This window comes from Perissodus microlepis, chromosome 17, assembly GCF_051167445.1.
Source record: "Perissodus microlepis isolate ML-2025 ecotype Zambia chromosome 17, ASM5116744v1, whole genome shotgun sequence".
NCBI classification, from domain to species: Eukaryota; Metazoa; Chordata; class Actinopteri; order Cichliformes; family Cichlidae; genus Perissodus; species Perissodus microlepis.
The window spans coordinates 23,095,380-23,113,815 of record NC_140477.1 but is presented as its reverse complement, the minus strand read 5'-3'; the positions used below and the strand labels follow the sequence as shown (position 1 = coordinate 23,113,815).

The 18,436-nt window shown below is 45.3% G+C and overlaps 1 protein-coding gene across 2 annotated transcripts in view; it reads right to left on the bottom strand.

Moving 5' to 3' along the window:
• Nucleotides 1-864: 864 nt before the first annotated feature.
• stab2 (stabilin 2) overlaps nucleotides 865-18,436 on the bottom strand; it is a 34,249-nt gene continuing 16,677 nt past the window's right edge. For both annotated transcript variants that reach the window (XM_084909409.1, XM_084909410.1), the window contains 33 exons: nucleotides 17,310-17,411; nucleotides 17,042-17,237; nucleotides 16,869-16,964; nucleotides 16,729-16,786; nucleotides 16,567-16,640; nucleotides 16,329-16,454; nucleotides 15,593-15,666; nucleotides 15,434-15,505; nucleotides 14,717-14,836; nucleotides 14,606-14,650; nucleotides 14,454-14,540; nucleotides 14,189-14,329; nucleotides 13,910-14,038; nucleotides 13,464-13,535; nucleotides 9,207-9,383; nucleotides 8,904-8,993; nucleotides 8,683-8,829; nucleotides 8,214-8,273; nucleotides 8,010-8,133; nucleotides 5,390-5,539; nucleotides 5,210-5,314; nucleotides 4,929-5,036; nucleotides 4,349-4,542; nucleotides 4,096-4,237; nucleotides 3,375-3,508; nucleotides 3,119-3,284; nucleotides 2,742-2,848; nucleotides 2,548-2,667; nucleotides 2,324-2,470; nucleotides 1,885-1,995; nucleotides 1,677-1,808; nucleotides 1,419-1,529; nucleotides 865-1,233 (listed from right to left, as the gene is read on the bottom strand). In XM_084909409.1, the coding sequence (XP_084765535.1) occupies nucleotides 1,174-1,233; nucleotides 1,419-1,529; nucleotides 1,677-1,808; nucleotides 1,885-1,995; nucleotides 2,324-2,470; nucleotides 2,548-2,667; nucleotides 2,742-2,848; nucleotides 3,119-3,284; nucleotides 3,375-3,508; nucleotides 4,096-4,237; nucleotides 4,349-4,542; nucleotides 4,929-5,036; nucleotides 5,210-5,314; nucleotides 5,390-5,539; nucleotides 8,010-8,133; nucleotides 8,214-8,273; nucleotides 8,683-8,829; nucleotides 8,904-8,993; nucleotides 9,207-9,383; nucleotides 13,464-13,535; nucleotides 13,910-14,038; nucleotides 14,189-14,329; nucleotides 14,454-14,540; nucleotides 14,606-14,650; nucleotides 14,717-14,836; nucleotides 15,434-15,505; nucleotides 15,593-15,666; nucleotides 16,329-16,454; nucleotides 16,567-16,640; nucleotides 16,729-16,786; nucleotides 16,869-16,964; nucleotides 17,042-17,237; nucleotides 17,310-17,411 (3,777 nt within the window). In that variant the 3' untranslated portion in view covers nucleotides 865-1,173. The remainder of the gene's footprint in view (nucleotides 1,234-1,418; nucleotides 1,530-1,676; nucleotides 1,809-1,884; nucleotides 1,996-2,323; nucleotides 2,471-2,547; nucleotides 2,668-2,741; nucleotides 2,849-3,118; nucleotides 3,285-3,374; nucleotides 3,509-4,095; nucleotides 4,238-4,348; nucleotides 4,543-4,928; nucleotides 5,037-5,209; nucleotides 5,315-5,389; nucleotides 5,540-8,009; nucleotides 8,134-8,213; nucleotides 8,274-8,682; nucleotides 8,830-8,903; nucleotides 8,994-9,206; nucleotides 9,384-13,463; nucleotides 13,536-13,909; nucleotides 14,039-14,188; nucleotides 14,330-14,453; nucleotides 14,541-14,605; nucleotides 14,651-14,716; nucleotides 14,837-15,433; nucleotides 15,506-15,592; nucleotides 15,667-16,328; nucleotides 16,455-16,566; nucleotides 16,641-16,728; nucleotides 16,787-16,868; nucleotides 16,965-17,041; nucleotides 17,238-17,309; nucleotides 17,412-18,436) is intronic.

The window sequence follows — 18,436 nt, the reverse complement described above, 5'->3', positions numbered from 1 at the left end:
AGCCTTCTGAATGTGTTTAATATTGTATTGTGTCGTTCTCAGATTTGTGACTGAGAAGCAGACTGTGATGGGTATGTGTCGGTTATTATCTGACACGTACCCATCTGAGTGGGTGAGTGAAAATATCAGTTTGTGCTGAAGAGCAGGTGGCAGCAGATACACCTGTCAAGCAAATGTAGGAGTGAAGTAAAAAGTACATTTCTTTGTGGTAAAAGAAGTTTGGTGCAGAAAAATTAACAGAAACCACCAAGCAGACACTGTGGTCACACCCACATGGGCCCCACAGTGTCCAGCTCACTTAAACTGGTATGTTTCTGTTATTTGAAAACTCTTCTGGTGTAGGTGCCATAGTCATGTGACTTATGAAATGCCCCTTGTAGATTAGTCAGATGGTGCCAACACCGCCCCTTTCACGTGCACATGCAGGGAAACTGGATTATAACCAGCTGCTCCTAGTCTGCCCGCTGTGTGTACGACCAACCGGGTAAAACATTACATTTCACATTAAGTGTGTATCGAGCTGTGGCCTGCAGGGGGCAACGGTCCGTCAGTGACCTCTGAATCCTGCAGTGTTCTGTTCAGTCCCACTATGAGTTCCTTCCTGGCTGTGTCAGTGAAGCCGGTTCACACCTGGTTGTTTTACCTGAACAGCAAACCCAGCCTAGTGTTTCTGGGACAATCACAGAAAAACTCAAGGAAATTAATCCATTCATCACAGATTCTCATATTTTACATTTCTGCCTATTGCACTTGTGTGTGTTTGTGCGTGTAGGTGACATCACTACATCAAAGTATCCACATTCAGTGTATTTAGTCATGAGGACGACTCTCTGACAGGCAGATGGAGGCCATGAAACGACAGCATTCCCATTCAGCTCGGCTTTATTTGCAGTTTTTCATTTATATCTGTTAATTTAAACATATCTGCAGTAAAATATTTTTTATACAGGAATCATTTCATAAATGAGAGACTGCAGAGAAAATGAAAAGCATTGTTGTGTTGTTTCCAACTCTGCTAGGCGAACTTTAAGTTTTGGGCGAAGCAGTCCTTCAGTTCACAGAGAGAAGCCTGAAACGGGACTCGTCTGCACCGGCAGTGTCGGAGACCCAGCTGGCCACAGAGGTCCCAGTCCACCGAGGGGTAAAGACATCAGCCAAGGTTCCACTTCCCTCTCAGCTGATCTGCAGCAGGTCGTAACTTCCTGCGTTCTCCACCTCGTGTTTGTCGTCCACCTGCAAACACAGTGTAATCACCTGACTGCTCATTAAAGCGAATAAAATCCTCCTCTCAGTCGTCAGAGTGAGAGCCTGAAAGGTTTGAATGAAACAGAGCGTGCTGTAAACCGAGAGCAGACTGCAGTCTGGTCGTTGGTCACAGCTTTCATTCTGAGCTGCACAAACGTCCGCCGATGACTCACCGTGACCGCCGACGCACTGGACTCGCCAGCCGCTGGCGCCGCTTCATACACCGGGTTACAGATGTTGCGGCTGCTGTTTGTGGGCGGAGCTTCTTCCTCCCCGTCATCCTCCTGTCAGAGCAACCACAGGAGTAACTCGAGTTACACGAGTGAAGATCGATAGTGAAGCGGCGTCACATAAAAATGTCATGATGAGGTGCGTCACACTGACAGCACTCCCCCTGGAACCTTAGCCTCAGTGCAAAGTTCCAGTCTGACCTTGAAGTAGTGGAACTGGAAGGGTTTGGTGCTGTTACGGTAGAAGCGGTATCCCACAAAGATGGCTCCGCCCACCAACGCGATCAGCAGCACCACGCCGATGCCCATCCCAGCTTTGTGCGCCACATGCATCTGCAGAGCCAATCAGAGAATTCAGGGGGTCAGATAAGGAGTGTGCATTCTGATTATGGAGGCAGGTCGGACTCACCTGTGGGTGAGGGGCCGGGGCCTTTAGGGGTCCCTGAATGACGTGGATGATCCCGTTGGCAGCCATAATGTCAGAGTCGCTGACGAAGTGGTCGTTGATGTAACGAAACGACTGAGAGAACGAAACCAGATTAGAACTTCATACAAACAACAGAAACAACACACAAACACACACTCAGAGACACACACACACTCAGACACATACGCACAGAGAGAGGACAGTTCTGTTTGCTCTCTCAGACACCTAAATGAGTTGGAAAGGCAGCGCTTTAGCAAAGGTAGCCCATAAACATGAGGGGGACACTCTGAGCACGTTTAGGTCAGATCACTGTGCTGCAGAAGACTTTTGGTCTCCTCTAATTCAGATTGACGCAGTGAGCAGGAGGAGAGAGGCGTGTTAGTGTAGCGGTGCATGACAGTTGCATGAGCTTGTTTCTGACCAGAGCCGACGGGTCAAGCTGGTCGGCGACTCCGAGGACGGTCAGACTGCCGACTCGAGTTCTGATCCGGCTGCCGTTCTTCAGCTGGCTCAGAGGGAAAGCCTGACCCTCCGACAGGTGGAACTCGATGTCACGCAGAGACAGAGTCTGGAGGAACGCACAGGTGAGCACACCGATGTAACTGTATGTGTGACAAAATTAAAGGGCCCTGGTGAATGGCTCACCTGGTTGCCGGGCAGGCCGCTGTTGTCAGGTACGAACAGAGTGGACTGGACAGTCAGGTTACTGAGACGCTGCACGAGCTGCTTCCCCGACTCGGAAGCCTGGGAGCAGTTCAGGATTTGCTGCAGAAGGAGGGATAGGATTTTACACGTGCAGGCAATGATCAGTGGCATCTGAGCGATCTGACGTCACTCACGGTGAGGAAGTTTGAGAAGCTCGGCGTGGATCTCAGGACCTGCAGCAGATTTCCAGTACAGCTGAAACCGTCCCCAGTGTAACCTCGTTTGCACTCGCACTTCACCTCTGAGACAAAGACACACGATCATCTGCACGTAACCATGGCACTGAGCACGCTTCAACTAACAAACCTAGTCTGTGCAGACTTCCAGCTACTGTGAAGGAACAAATGTGCCTTTTCCCTCACAGCCAAATTTTACTAAGTATTTACAAAAGTGCACCTCACCTGCTCATATCTTAATAAACACACTGTCTGCATTATAGAGATCTGACAAACAGATTTACTTTCACTCGTGTTCACATGAAGCCAGACGTGTCATCATCTTCCTCCCTCACCTTGCATCCTGTAACAGAAGGTGTCCCAGGTCTCGCTCAGGTTTTTGCGGGTGCCGTAGTCCACGATGCCCACGTGTCCGAAGCCACACTTTGGGTTGGAGTAGGTGGTGGGGTACGCCACCCGGGCCTGGTCCAACCAGCCAGCAGCACACATGTTCAGCCCTCCCTGCAGAGCCACACACAGCCGACATGTTTCAGCAGGAGTGCCAGGGGCTGACGTCAATTGTCCGGGAGCTACTGTGATGTGTTCACTGACCTGCTGAGCGTAGGCCAGTTGAGTGTACGTGGCCAGGCGGCCTCCCTCTGCAGCGCAGGCCTGCTCAGCCGCCGTGTAGTTCAGTTTGTACTGACCTTTCTTGGAACGATAGTGGAACACACCGAGCATCGAATCTGCACAACACATAAATATCAGAATGTACGAAAAATAGTGAGGGAGAAGTTCAGCATGTCAAGGTTATCAGTGAAGGGAACACTCAGCTCCACCTACAGGGAAGAAAAAGGAACACAGATTAATGAATTCATACATGTCTTCTTTTTCCATGAAGGTACAAAAAGTTATGATTCAAGTATAATTAGAGATATTCTGAGAGTTATTCAAATGAATCATCAATGAATGAAACAACAGTAAATTTCTTAAACACTCCATGTATGTTTTAGTAAATACCCGCTACTCTGTGCAGCAACACCCCCTGGTGTGTAGCTGCTGCTGACACAAATGAGGCTCAGAGAAATTTGAATTGAAAGATTTGACGATCAGCAGGAAAATATTAATCTTTGTAAACACATCACAACAGACACAAACTTTCTGCTCCACTTCAAAAAAAGTCAGGGTTCGAGCTCCGAGGGTTAAATCGGCTGCTGCAAGCAAACGTCACGACCTCGCTCACAATAACAATATGCATTCACCCTGCAAGAAACACTCCTGCTCAATACTTCATCGTCCAATGAGCTTCCACTTGAATGACGTTCACGTGTACCTTCAAAGTGGAGGTCGGTGCATTTGGCGTCGCGATGACACTGGCCGTTGTTTTGCAGACAGCGGCTGATAGGCAGCTGTTTGACCTCACAGGTCACTCCGTCTCCGATGTAGTTGTTCTTACACATGCACTTCCTCCTCCCCTGTGCACACGCATGCACACACACACACACACACACACACACACACAGAGTTTACAGGTAAGGAGGACCTGATGGTGTAACCTTAGAAAACAAGTCCCATGTCGTCCTTACCGGAGCTGTCATGGTGCATACAGCGTGTTCATGGCAGCCTCCATTGTCTCCTAATGCACAGGGGTCGATGGGCTGACAGGTGAACCCGTCTCCAGTGTGACCTTTGGGACAGGTGCAACTCACCTTACCTCCATTCTGTGAGCACTTGGCCCCCTTAGCACAGCCTCCATTCCAGATCTGACAGATGTCCACCACTGCAGGGAAAGATGTACACACTCAGCTACCGTCATTTAACCTCCAAGGACCTGGCATCCACATATGGGGACATCACATTTTGGGTTGTCTAGATCACAAAACTAAATTTTGCTCTTTCAAATGGCTTTTAAATGACCCATATTGCTCAAAGGAGCACAATTGTTGTTTCTCATTTTCTTTTTGTACTCTGGAAAAATTCTGCTATGTTCAGACATCAATTAAAGAGTTTTGCACATCATTACTCAACTGTGACTTTATAGTGTTCTATTGAACACTATAAATATAGCACAGAGAAATTAAAAATGCATGCCATGAAAGAGTTCGGGTTAAATGAGATTGAAAGAGGTTAAAAGAGAGATGGCACCTCATGCTGGTCCACTGTTACCTGTGCAAGTGAATCCGTCACCCTCATGAAAAGGCCGGCACTCACAGGTGTTGTTTGCCTTACAAACGGCTTTTGGAGAGCAGGCTGGAGAACACTGAAAGATCTCAGCTGGAGGAGACACAGAAACATGAGTGTGATTAAAGTGCACAAACATCTACTTTTCATACCTGAGTATTTTTATTCTCAGGTTTGGTCTGAACTGTGCTGAGAGCTGGCGAGTGTCTTTAGGACTGATCGGTTTTATCTAATTCAGTCTAAGCCAACGAAGGAAATGAACTCACTCTGCTGAACGTCACAGCGGTCTCCGGTCCATCCGGCCTCACAGAAACACAAACCCGTACCTTTCCACCCGTCGTCACATGACCCATGCTCTGAGCAGTTACAGGCTGAAAAACAAGCAAGTCAGGATAGTAAGAGTGTTACAATCTGACGCCGCAGAGAAAACCCCGTCTATTACTCACCTTTACAGGTGGGTCCATAGAATCCATCACTGCACAGCTCACAGGACGTGCCTCTGAAACTTGTGTCGCAGGTACAGGTACCGTTACCAAGGTGACCGTCATCACATTTCCCACGGTTATTGCAGGGAGATCTGAACCCCCCAGGACACCCTGCACAGAGAGCAGAGAAGGCAGTCCATCAGTAGCTGAATCAATCAAATCAATCAGTGCTCATTTATATGATGTCACTGAGATCATTTGCATTTTGAAATGCTCACTGAAGCACTGGTGACTAGGGATGCACCGATACCGGTATCTGGTATCGGCCTCGATACCACATTTTCTAAAGTACCAGTACTCGTTAAAAGTCCCCCGATACCGGAGACCGATACCATGGTCTGAGACTTGTCTATGTTTGAGCGGCATGTAAGGGGTTAATCACAGGCGCCGAGTGCCCGCCCCCAGGCCTCGGCTGCAGCTCGGAGCTGGGAGAAGGCGAGGCGAGACAAGTCAGCCGTGTGGAACTATTTCAAAGTGAACGAAGACGCGAAAACAAAGGCGGACTGCAAATTGTGCTCAGCGAAATTGTCCAGAGGAGGCTCAAAAGGTAGCGCATTTAACACAAGTAATTTAATCAAGCACCTAAAATCCCAACACGACAACGAGTACAAAGAGTTTACCCACGCTTATTTACCCACGCTTATTAGCACAGAGAAGCAAAGCTGATGCTATAGCAGTGGGACGGAAAATAGTTGGGCATTTTAAACATTCCGCCTTAACCTACTCCCGCCTCGAGGACATTCAGGGACAGCTCAACCAGCCAATAAAGAGACTGCAGCAGGACGTACAGACGCACTGGAACAGCACGTATTACATGCTCCAGTCCCTCATTGAGCAAAAGCGAGTGCTGGGGGTGTATGTGTCCGAGCACGAACTCCCTGACTATCTCACCGCTCACCAATGGGCTCTTATGGAGAAGACTGTTGCCATCCTCGCCCCCTTTGAGGAACTAACTAAAAAAGTGAGCAGCTACGACGCACTAGCCTCTGATGTCACCCCAGCTGTGACTGTGCTAGTGAGACTTCTAAACAGAGAAGCAGATGAGGACCACGGCGTCAAGACAATGAAAGCAACCTTACTGGCAGCTGTCAAGAAGCGCTTCAGTGACGTCGAGACCAACCCACCGTACTTCATCTCCACCATACTTGACCCAAGGTAAAGTCTGTGTGCTATAGGTATTCAATGAGTATAGCTACAGTACTAAATGTAAGATTATTTTACATCTGAAATATTATATATTTGTAACTAAAATACACAAATACAAATGTATGCAATATATATAATATGAAATACATTTCCCTTATTATTACCAGAAAGTCAAATGGCTGGCATTTGTCACAGTGGTTTAGGGGAAACTAAAATCAGTCCTATTTTTCCACATATTAATACATTTATGAATTTTGTGCAGGTATAAAGATCGCTTCTTCTCCAACAACACTGCTCCAGAGGCCAAGCTGCACCTGAAGCAGGAGCTGCAGATGATGTCCAGAGCTGAGGCAGAGTCTTGCAGAAGCTGCAGAACCTCCTGCTAAACTGTTCCTCAAGGCCCAGGCCAGCACTAGCAGCAGTCTGGACACTGTATTTGACGAAATCGCTAAGGAGCAGCCCCAGGCAGCACAGCCGCTGGCAGCAGGTGCTGCCATTGAGCTCGACACATACCTCGGAGAGGCCCCAAGCCCTCATGAAGACAGTCCTCTGAAGTACTGGGGTGTCAACAGAATCAGGTTCCCCACTTTGGCTAAAATAGCCCGTAAATACCTCTCAGCCCCATGTAGCAGTGTGGAAAGTGAAAGGCTTTTTAGCTCAGTGTCACACATTATAGATGAAAACAGAAACAGTCTGACTGCTGATAATGCAGAAAAGCTACTTTTCTTAAAAAAAACCCTGCCACTCACTTTTTCTCTCCATTAAGTGAGTCATCTTAGATTTGATGTTAATACCTACCTCAGTTGCACTGACTGCCACAGTTCTATGTTGGTGGATGTTGTTAGTTTATTCAAATATTGTGCACTAAATAGCAAAGATGTTTATTAATGCCCCTTGTGTTGTCCAAAGCGGCAGAGTTTACAATAAACTGAAAAAAATACTTGAGTTGCACTGTCACTGTTTAAATTTTTTTTTTCATAATTATTTATTCTGTAATATGTTGCATACAACATGCTTTTCATTTTAAATAAATGTTCTTAATTCCATTTTGTTAAATTATAGGACTAAAGCTGTTACCTGTAAATTTAAATCATGTTTTTATTAAGTACTCGGTATCGGCGAGTACTGAAATGCAAGTACTTGTACTCGTTTCCAAAAAAGTGGTATCGGTGCATCCCTACTGGTGACCTATCCAGGTGTACCCTACCTCTCACTGGGACAGACCCTCAAATCGTTATCAGTGATAACCTCAGCACCAACCCTAACTCTAACCGCAGCCAATCAGGATATTTATTCTTTGCTTTTAATTAACGATATAAAAAGCTGAATATTCTGTCACACAACAAAAACTGTTCAATTTCCCCTAAAAAAGTTTCACAAATTTAAGAAAGACTGAAGAAATGGTTTTAATATGAGGATGACGTTGTTATCTCACCCAGACAGTCTCGTCCGTAGTAACCACGACAACACTTTGGCTCCCACATGTTAAAGGTGCAGATGGGGCGACAGCCGGTGTTCTTAGCAAAGGAAAAGGTGGGCAGATCACACTTCTGAACCTCCTGAACACAAAAAATAGAGACGTTTCCTTCGAGGCTCAGCCTGACAGAGGCAGTGAGTTTGTTAAAGATGGGACTCAGACCTTACGAATGCCTCCCGCAGGACAGCGAGTGGCAGAAAAGCTGCATCCTCCACAGCTTGTCTACCACAGAAGAAGAAAAGAAAAGATCAAATGAACCATCAGCTCACCTGCAAAAATATTTTTATTTGTGCTGCTGTGGGAAATGTTTGACTGATTTTAGGACCATCTAGCTTTTTTTAAACCCACACTAGTGTGGAGTTGTGTCACACTAAATAATTTTTCAGACTGTTTCACCTCTACAGGAAAAATACCCAGAAACTAAAACATGAACACAGCAGGCCTCTAAGACTGTAGGTTAGGCCAGGCTCTCACCGTTACTTTCACTGTGTGAGTACACTCAAGCCTACGAGTTACAAACAACCCGTGCTCCAACACCATCAGCATTAACAGTTTACACAGTCAGAATCAGTATGTCTGGTTGTTCCAGGTAGCATTCAGATGCATCTCAGACAGTAAAGTGAGGATTCACCGGAAGGTCAAAGGTTCTTTGTTCATCACAGCGTCCTCCGAGGCTGGGAGGAGTTAGCAAGCAGTCGATCCCGTAGGCAATGCCCGCTTTAAAGATGAGGTGTCTCTGAACAATCCGACACTTCCTGTTGTTGATGAAGATTTCTCCCTGTTCAAAGGACAGTTGGTTATTTGGAGTCCATGTTTGTCTTTGCTGTAGATTTCTCTTACTGTAGTACTCACAATGTTGTCTGTCCCACCACAGGAGAAGGAGAGCGGCGAACCCTGCAAACTCCGAGCCGAGTCCAGGAAGATCAGTCCTTCAGCGTAAACCTGAGATTAAAGGCATTTTAAACTAAACCTGAGAAACCACCTGACCTGCTTCAGCGTTTTTACCTCCACAGCACCATGTTTGTTCTGCGATAACCTGCCTGAGGCACCCTCACATTTTATCCCAGTTATCAAATCTTTCAGAGCTGTTCTTCCAGCTGCCATGCTGTAAAGTGTCTAACGCTTCTCTAAAAGTACCCTCTAAAGAAGTTTTACCTTCTGGCTGTGCAGGATGTGGTATTTCAGGTACTCCATCAGCTGGGGTCGATTGTGTTGGTGGAACAGGAAGTCCTTCTGTTCCTGCGGCAGAGATGCCATGACACCGTCTGACGGCAGGAAGATTGTCACCGGCTGGTACATGATATCATTCACCAGGTCCATTACACCTGTGTCCTGAAAAACATGAGATTTCATGCGAATAAAACTGGCTAACAGGACACCAGCCCTTCTGCTAGTTCACTCCACAGTCCACTCCATCCATCTATGTGTGAGTATACTGGTGGCTTCCGGTCGAGTGAACGCTGGCGCGCTTGGCTGCCGCTGCTCACCGGTTATTATTATTACTATTACTATTATAATTTTTTTTCAGTTGCTGACGACAATTTGAATCTAAGGCGCAACCCTGTTTTGACTTGTTTTCGCAATATTTGCGGGCTTGCGCTGCAGCTGTCAGCTGGTTGTTTGGTCCCTCCGTTTGTGTTCAGTGCTCGGCCCTGATTAAGATGCGGATCCACAGGGTGTTGGTGTGGCTCGTGCTCACCTGGGATTTTTTATCCATCATTCATCACCCGGCGACAGCTCTTCTCCAGTACTCTGCTACGGATCTTTTGCGGCTCTGTTTTTGCCTGGCTGTCTCTCCACCTGTGGCTCTATACTTCTACCCGGACATCGCCTTCCAGCCCGCCGCAGGTATAACCACCGAGGGCTTCGGCGGAAGTTCAACATCAGTGACACTAACTCAATATTTTCCATCTGGTCAAAAACTCGTCGTCCTCCCTGCAAGACTGACCGGGCTGTTGACCACAGTGTGCTGGCCCACCTGGCTAAATCAACTAAGCCTACCGTCAGGCATGGTAACTCCAGCATCAAGTTTGGTCTATTAAACATCCGCTCTCTCACTGGTAAGGGACATCTCGTACATGATCTCCTCTGTGATCATAAGTTGGACTTTCTTTGTTTGACTGAAACATGGCAACAGCCCAATGACTTTGTTTCTCTCAATGACTCCACTCCATCTGAGTTTGTTTACACCTGTCAACCTCGCATCTCGGGGAGGGGTGGAGGTCTCGCAATAATTCACCGGAAGCGCTGGAAAGTACTCCCTGTCTCTGCCCCTCCCTCCCATTCATTTGAATACATTGCACTACAGCTCCCTGGATCTACCCCCACCATCATATGTACTGTTTATCGGCCACCTAAGCCAAACAAGGAGCATTGCTGGTGACTTCAATATTCATATGGACAATGATAAAATCCCTCTTTCCAGAGATTTTACCTCCTGCCTGGAAAGTTTTGGGCTTCTACAGTACATAAAATTTCCTACCCACTCTAAAGGTCATATCCTGGATTTGGTCTGTTGTTCTGGCATTACCCCCACCCATTGTAAAGCCACATTGTTTCCCCAGTCTGATCATATGTTTATTTCTTTTGATGCAAACATAACCGCTTCCAAAACCTGTATCTCTCGTAATATCACTTTTAGGAAAATTAGTAATATTAACCCAGCTGTTTTTTCATCTGCCGTCCATGACCTTCCATCTATCCACTGCTCCTCAACCCCTCTTGAACTCGTTTGTCATTATAATGTCAACCTTCATAACCTTCTTAACATATTTGCTCCCCTTAAACATCGAACTGTCTCATTTTCCCGTTCAGCTCCATGGTTTACCTCCGACCTGCGTCACCTTAAAGCTAAAGGATGCCAACTCGAACGTCTATTCAAGAAAACCAGACTTACTGTACATAAAGAAATGCACAATGATCATATTTTGATCTATAAGGACTGCATTGCCTCAGCCAAATCTGCTTACTACTCTGGTTTAATTAGTTCTAATGAAGGTAACTCCGGGTCCCTCTATTCATTGTTCAGTAAAATTACAAAACCTCCAGACACATTCCCCTCCCACATGTATTCTGTTGATTTTTGCAACTCTCTTATCTCTTTTTTCACTTGTAAAATCTCAGACATTCACGTCAACTTAACTCTTTAGGAGCTCCTGACTCTGAAGTAGACTTCCTGGTTCCCCCACTGTCTTCCTGTCAGTTATTTTCAAGCTTTACTCTTCCCTCCATAACTGATGTATCTAATCTCATTAAAAAATCTAAGTCATCCACCTGTCAACTTGACCCTCTCCCTACTGTGTTAGTTAAAGCCTGTCTTCCCTCGTTAGCACCTCTCATAACCAATATTATTCATTCCTCCCTGAACACTGGAATTGTTCCTGAAGCACTGAAAAAGGCTTCTGTTATCCCAATTCTCAAAAAGCCTGGTGCAGACCCCAATAACTTTGATAATCTTCACCCTATATCAAATCTCCCCTTTATTTCAAAAATTCTTGAAAAAGTTGTCGCCGCCCAGCTTCATTTACATCTCAATGACCATAATCTCTATGAACAATTTCAATCGGATTTCTGCCCCAATCCTAGCACAGAAACTGCTCTGTTAAGAATTACCAATGACCTTCTGATGGCAGCTGATTCTGGTCTCCTATCCATCCTCATCCTTCTTGATCTTAGTGCGGCGTTTGATACCATTTCTCACAATATTCTCCTGAACCGGTTAGCTTCCATTGGTATTAGTCATACCCCCCTTGCCTGGTTTACCTCCTATCTCTCAGACCGCACTCAGTTTATCCAATTTAAATCCCATTCTTCAACTCTCTATCCTGTTTCTGCTGGTGTGTCCCAGGGTTCAGTATTAGGGCCTCTTTTATTCATTATTTATATGCTCCCTCTTGGTTATATATTCCGAAAATATAATATAAATTTTCACTGTTATGCTGATGACACCCAGCTCTACCTTTCTTCTAAACCCAATTCATCTCTCCCACCTACCTCTCTCTCAGACAGTCTTATTGAGATTAGATCCTGGTTCTCCTCCAATTTTCTCAAACTAAACAGTAATAAAACTGAAGTTTTACTTGTTGGTACACCATCTATCTTAACCAAATCCCACAGCTTTTCCATTAACATTGAAAATTCTCCTACCCTTCCCTCCCCTCAGGTGAAGAGTTTGGGTGTCATACTTGATGATACTCTTTCATTCCGGTCTCACATTAATTACATAAGCCGGTCTGCTTACTTCCATTTACGTAATATTAACCGACTCTGTCCCTTCCTTACTCCCCATGCTGCTGCCATCCTTGTCCATAGTCTTATTACATCCCGTATTGATTACTGTAATTCCCTCCTATTTGGTCTCCCTAAAAGGTCCCTTCATAAACTCCAGCTCCTTCAAAATTCTGCAGCTCGGGTCATAACTTGCACTCCGTTAAGAGCTCATATTACCCCAGTTCTTCAGCAGCTTCACTGGTTGCCCATAGAAGCCAGGATAAATTTTTAAATCTTACTCCTTACATACAAGTGTATCCATAAATCTGCTCCTTCATATTTGTGTGACCTGCTCCATATCACCACTGTTTCCCGCCTTCTCAGATCATCATCTGCTATTCATCTTACTGTTCCGTCCTCACACCTTATTACTATGGGGAACAGAGCTTTCAGTCGCTCTGCTCCTCGGCTCTGGAACTCTCTTCCTCCTGCACTAAGAAATATTGACTCCCTCTCCGTATTTAAGACACAGCTCAAAACATCTGTTTAAACTGGCTTATTCACTTTAATGCTGATTTTATCTGTTGTCAAGCTCTGTTTTGTAATTTTAACTTATTTTGTGTATTTTATGACTATTGTTCCTTTTATTAATTTTGTTCTTTGTAAGGTGACCTTGGGTTTCTGAAAGGCGCCCTCAAATAAAATGCATCATTATTATTATTATTATTATTAGTAGTAGTAGTATTATTATTATTATATGTGTGTGAGTGTGTGAGGGAGTTTGCATGTGTGTCCTGATGTTGTAGTCTAGGTGTTCGTTTGTTATAAAACCCAGAGGAAGTGATGTCATTGTGCAGCTTGTCTAAATGTTGTGTTAATGCTGCTTGTTGTTGTGTAGTATCTCATTTTAACATGAGCTTTGCTGGTAGACGTTATAGTATTGTTGTGCTCCACATGTTTGAGCAATGATCGGACAAAGTGAACAACAGTGACACACTTCTTTTGCTCTGTTAACATTGATATATTGGTTTAAGCACTTTGGCTGTAATATATGTTATTGGTGCACCACTTCAGAATAACAGTCACCTTAAAGTGCAATATTACAATACAATATTAGAGTAAAAACACACACAACCAGCTAATTCTCTATAAGCAGCTCTTGTTGTCAGTGAGAAGGAAGAAGGGGAAGTTGTAGCGTGTTACCTGTAGCAGTTTGTAGAAGGTTCGATAACCATGACGTGCAGCCACATCGGTCAGGTTCAGCTGAGAGTCATCCTGCAGGAAACCATCAGAATGAAGGTGTGCATGAAACATTACATCCAGAAAGTCTACAGTCAGACAGCTGCTCACAGTTTCAATGAGCTAGAAAAAATGCTATTATACCAATAAATAGATTTTAGAATATATTTAGCATTTTACATGTTATTTAAACAGTAATTAAACAGGTCATGTTCATAAACATGAAATAATAGACAGCTGGTAAACATTATTAACTAACATGTCACTGTAACAGTAAAGCATTCAGTGATCATTTTATAATTCAGTAACAATGGTCATTGTTTTATATGATAATAAAGCTCTAACCAGTCCATCCATTCAGCATCAGCTTCCCTGATTCCTTATTCCAAAATGACCTGATGGATACTTACAGGGGCGAGCATAAAACTGTCTTTGTCCACATCTGGAGGATACAGAATCCTGTCAATTTCATGGATGATTCCATTCACACTGAGGTCATCGCTCTTTGTCACATTTGCCTGGTTGATGAAGACACTGCCCTGAAAAAAAAAAAGACAAACACAAAGTGTCCCAATAACAGAAATAAAACTGAAGAATGCTCGTTTATAATAAAGCATCGATTCGGCCTTTGTTTATTGGCAGGATTCATAAGTATAGACATAAATCTATTAAACCAGCTGAGGGCTGACCTGGGTGATGCTGGTGGTCAGCACGAGTCCAGACAGCGATGTCAGGTTTCGTGGTTGGCTCAGGTCAGCAGCCAGGAGAGTGTGACACATGACGATGTGGCTGCGCAGGACATTAGCGTACCGCTCTCTCTTCCGTCTCATCTAAAAGATAAAAATACAAACTTGTTAATTTCTGATTCATCCTGAGCTGACCAGACTCTGATGTAATTACAGTGTGTCTTCAAAGACACGCTGATGTTTGTCCAGCAGTAACCAAAGGTCTGACCTCGCGTGAAGTGTTTGTCCTGAAGGCCTCAGGGTCTGGAATGAAGACAGTGAATGGCCCTCGCCCATGCAGGGAAATCTCCATTATCTGAAAACAGAGTTCTGTTAATGCAATTCCACCAGCAGGGGGCGACAGAGGGGAGCACTACTCACCATCAGACCAAAGTAAAAGTCCGTGTGTCGATGTCTCTCCATTTCCTGTAACGAGACAACAGTTAGTGCAAAGCCCTGCAGCGCCGCTTTCATTGTATTTCAGCTGCTCACCCCCGCCACAGTGCCTTTGCAGGTCACACCGTCGCCGATGAAATTTTGCCTGCAGGTGCAGCTTTGAGTGCCTGGACCTGTCATGTTGCACCGGGCATTCCGATGACAGCCGCCATTGTTCTGGAACATCAGCATCAACACGTGAGAGGGTAACAGCTTGAATTGATGTGGTCTTTACAGCATAAAAGTAAGAAACCTTTGACAGAGACAGGAGCAGCATGAAAACCTAGAACTGTATGTGCAACGCTCAACCTCAGCTTCAGTGACCAGAAAAGGAAGCACATCAGCCTCAGACAGCTTTCAGGGTTGTTTTTGCTGTCTTGACAGGACAGCAGACAGGTGGCTGTATGCTGCTCTTCTGCAGCATACCTGGGTCACCAGCTCAGCCAGGTGAGCCTTACCAGAGCCAGAGCACTGACTGAAAACATGACTACCACAGTTCCTGTGCTAAAGGAGGCGAGGACATTATTATTGTCCTGGGAACACTGAATAGAGCAGCCTAACAAGCTTCCTCCTTCACAATAGGACTTATGGGTGTAACTCTTGCCTCGCAGTTGGTGTTTTCTTACAGGGAAAGTGCACCAAGATGAGTGCTGCTGTGATTTGGTGCTACTATGGGCTGTATGTGTGATTATTAGCTGAATGATGTAATCATCTGATTCTGAATCACTCATCTTTCCCACAGCTTGAAACCAGCCAGAGTGAAGACAAACTCACCTTTCGGCACAAGTCGATGATGTTGCAGTTCTTCCCGTCACCGGTGTAAAATTCCCTGCAGACACAGGAAGTCTGCCGAGGAAAACAAAGTCACATTTAGCACCACCGTCAGCAGAGAGCTGTGCTTAAAGTCAGACTGTAGAGGTTAGCTAGTTTTACTTTGTTCGGTCCAACGTGAATGCAGTCTGCATTGGCATGGCAACCCCCGTTTCCTTTCAGGCAGGGATTTATCTCTGGAGAAACACAAAACTCCACCTGGTTATCTCGGATTCACGATGAGTTCAAGCTTTTTATCGTGTGTCTGATAACTTGAGCTGCTGCCAAGGATCGATGCTGAGCCAGAGCTTTTAAATTCCTCACAGCACAACAATACCACAAACCACACAAATCAACAGAGCTACTTAATTTCAGTCATTTTGCTGGCTCTGAAGGCTTTTCTGATTGTCTGGAATCCTTTTTTGCTGTGATGCTGGAAGAACTAACATCTGGAATATTTTGCATTGGTATTTTTGCTTTAACTTCGCTGAACTGTCACAAAATGCTTTTTAAGTTTTGCATTACTGCAGACTTTGTCCACCATAGTCAGACCATTACACTACGAAGTATAGCACATCCTTCTAGTATTACTGGATTTATTGTCAATACTTTTGCTTTAACTTTCACGATTGTATTTTGCACTCTTTCATGTCCCCTGTAATCCTCAGTGTGATTTCCTCTTAGCTAATTTTCGCTTTTTTAAAAAAAAAATTTAATATAAACTGATCTGAACAAGTTAATGTTGACTCGGAATAATTAAATTTTCCTTCTTTAAAAATCGTTTTGACTCCTTGTACCAACTATAACTAAGCCAGAGCAGCTGTGAGCAGGTGTGAGCAGTTGTGGCAAGTGAGTTTACCGACACACACAAGTCCGTCGCCCGCGTAGCCGGCATTACAGACACAGTCTCTTCGGCCGGGTCGAGTCCTCTTACAGAGAGCGTACAGACTGCAGCCACCGTTATCCACCACGCACGGATCTATGGCTGCATGAGTCACAAAGTGTTCAGTAAACTTTGCGGTTCACAGGAATCCTCTTTAACAAGCTCAGACCAAAGCCGCAGGTAAGTGACCTGCAGAGCTCATAACATGTGTTACCTTGACAGAAAGTCCCGTTTCCTTTGAAGCCGGCAGCACAGATACACTGAGGGCCGGACGAGCCGGTCACACAGCTATAAAACCAGATTAAAGTTTTAACAGGAAGCATAAATCCTCCAGCGTCCTGCACGCAGAGTAACTGTTAAACTTGTGCAGACTTACTTTGCACTGCCGTGGCATCTCACCGAGCCGCACTGCTCGTCAGCTTTGGCTTCGATCTCTGCAACGACAAAAATGATCTCATAAATGAGATTTTGTTGTTCTAAATCACAGCGTTCACTTTTCTCTACATTCAGCCTTACTTTGGTCACAGTGGACTCCCCTCCAGTCCACGTCACATTCGCAGGTCCCATCGCCCTTCAGTCCCTCGTTACACTGTCCGTTCTTGCATTCGCACTCTGAGCAGACAACACGTGACGATGAAGGTGAGGATGAAGATGACAGATCATGTGCTGACTAATGAAACGTACTGAACCTTGGTCACAGTGGACTCCGTATTTGCCACTCTGGCAAGTTTCACAGGCGGTCCCGTTGAAGCCTTCGTTACACCGACACACTCCGGTCCCATTCGTCCCGTCCACACACACTCCATTACCGAAGCAGGGCCGACCCTTTGGACCGGGGCATGCCTCGCAGTGCTCCCCGAAAAACCCTGCACAGCACCTCCGCTCCTGAAAGCACAGAAGAGTTCTAGTGTGCCACACTGCCGAGGATGCTTACCCTGAAATGAGCAGGAGACGTACGATCTTCTTCTGGAGGCAGGTGGCTCTGCAGCCGACTCTCGGCAGCCACTCGCCCTCAAACGTGCGGGTGAACATGCACTTTCTCGTCCTCCTCACCGATTTCTGCACAGAGCAAAACACCAACTTCTTACTTTGACTTTAGCTTCTCACGGACCAGGCTGTGCATCTGAGCTGAGTATTAATTTCAGCATTTTCTACAACGCATGTTTCAAGAAAATATTTACACAGTATAACCAGTTATCCGTGTGAAGCGATAGAGCAGTGAAAATAAAACTCTTCATTTCAGTTCACCTAACTTACAAAATGTAGTGAAGTAGATTCTGGGGTAGGATTTTACATGATGTCCACAAACGTACCACTAACATCCACACCTTCCCAGTTGACAATTAGCAGGCTTATAAGAAACAGCTGCGTTTCACTACCAGAAGGAGGCATTTGGCAGTCTTGTCCATCCAAGGTGGCTGAGAGCATTAGGCAGTTACGCACTGCAGATCTCTCAAGGAAAGCCACTCAGTTTAGTATTGCCCTGTGGTAAGTGGGACTCTTGTGTTCATCATAACGTGGCATATAGTAGGGTGGACTTTGACAACTGTTTCCCTCTTTTGTTGCAGGTTTGCACTATACTGCTGCTGTCTTGTCATGCTGTTTTGTTTGTTATGTGATGCTTTTATAACGAACAGTACTTTGGGGTGTATTTGTTTTATGTAGATCTTTTATTAATGTGTGTAACGTTTTATGCTTTCTTTTATTGTTTTAGTGGAGGTGCGGCCGCTTGCTGAGGGGCTAGGCACGTGAGGTGGAATCCCCTTCCCGATGCATGCGAGTGTACACACCGGGCATAGGTAGATTGCACCATTTAGAGTTTAGTGTGAGTGACAGTGAGGTCTGCAGTGAAGTTACACGGGTGAGTAATTGGTGGCACCCTTGGACACTCCTCCCTGTAGGTTGCCTCCTCAAGTGGCCGGTCTCCACTATTTTGTTATTCTTTTATCATGCTGTGATTGTTTTAGGGTAGCATCGTGGTAGGGAGTCTGGTCATTTTAAACATCGTTTGTTAATAAAGTGTTTTAATTAACTATTTTGCCGTCTCAACCCTGCTACCTTCCTGATTTTATAGTTATGTTTTT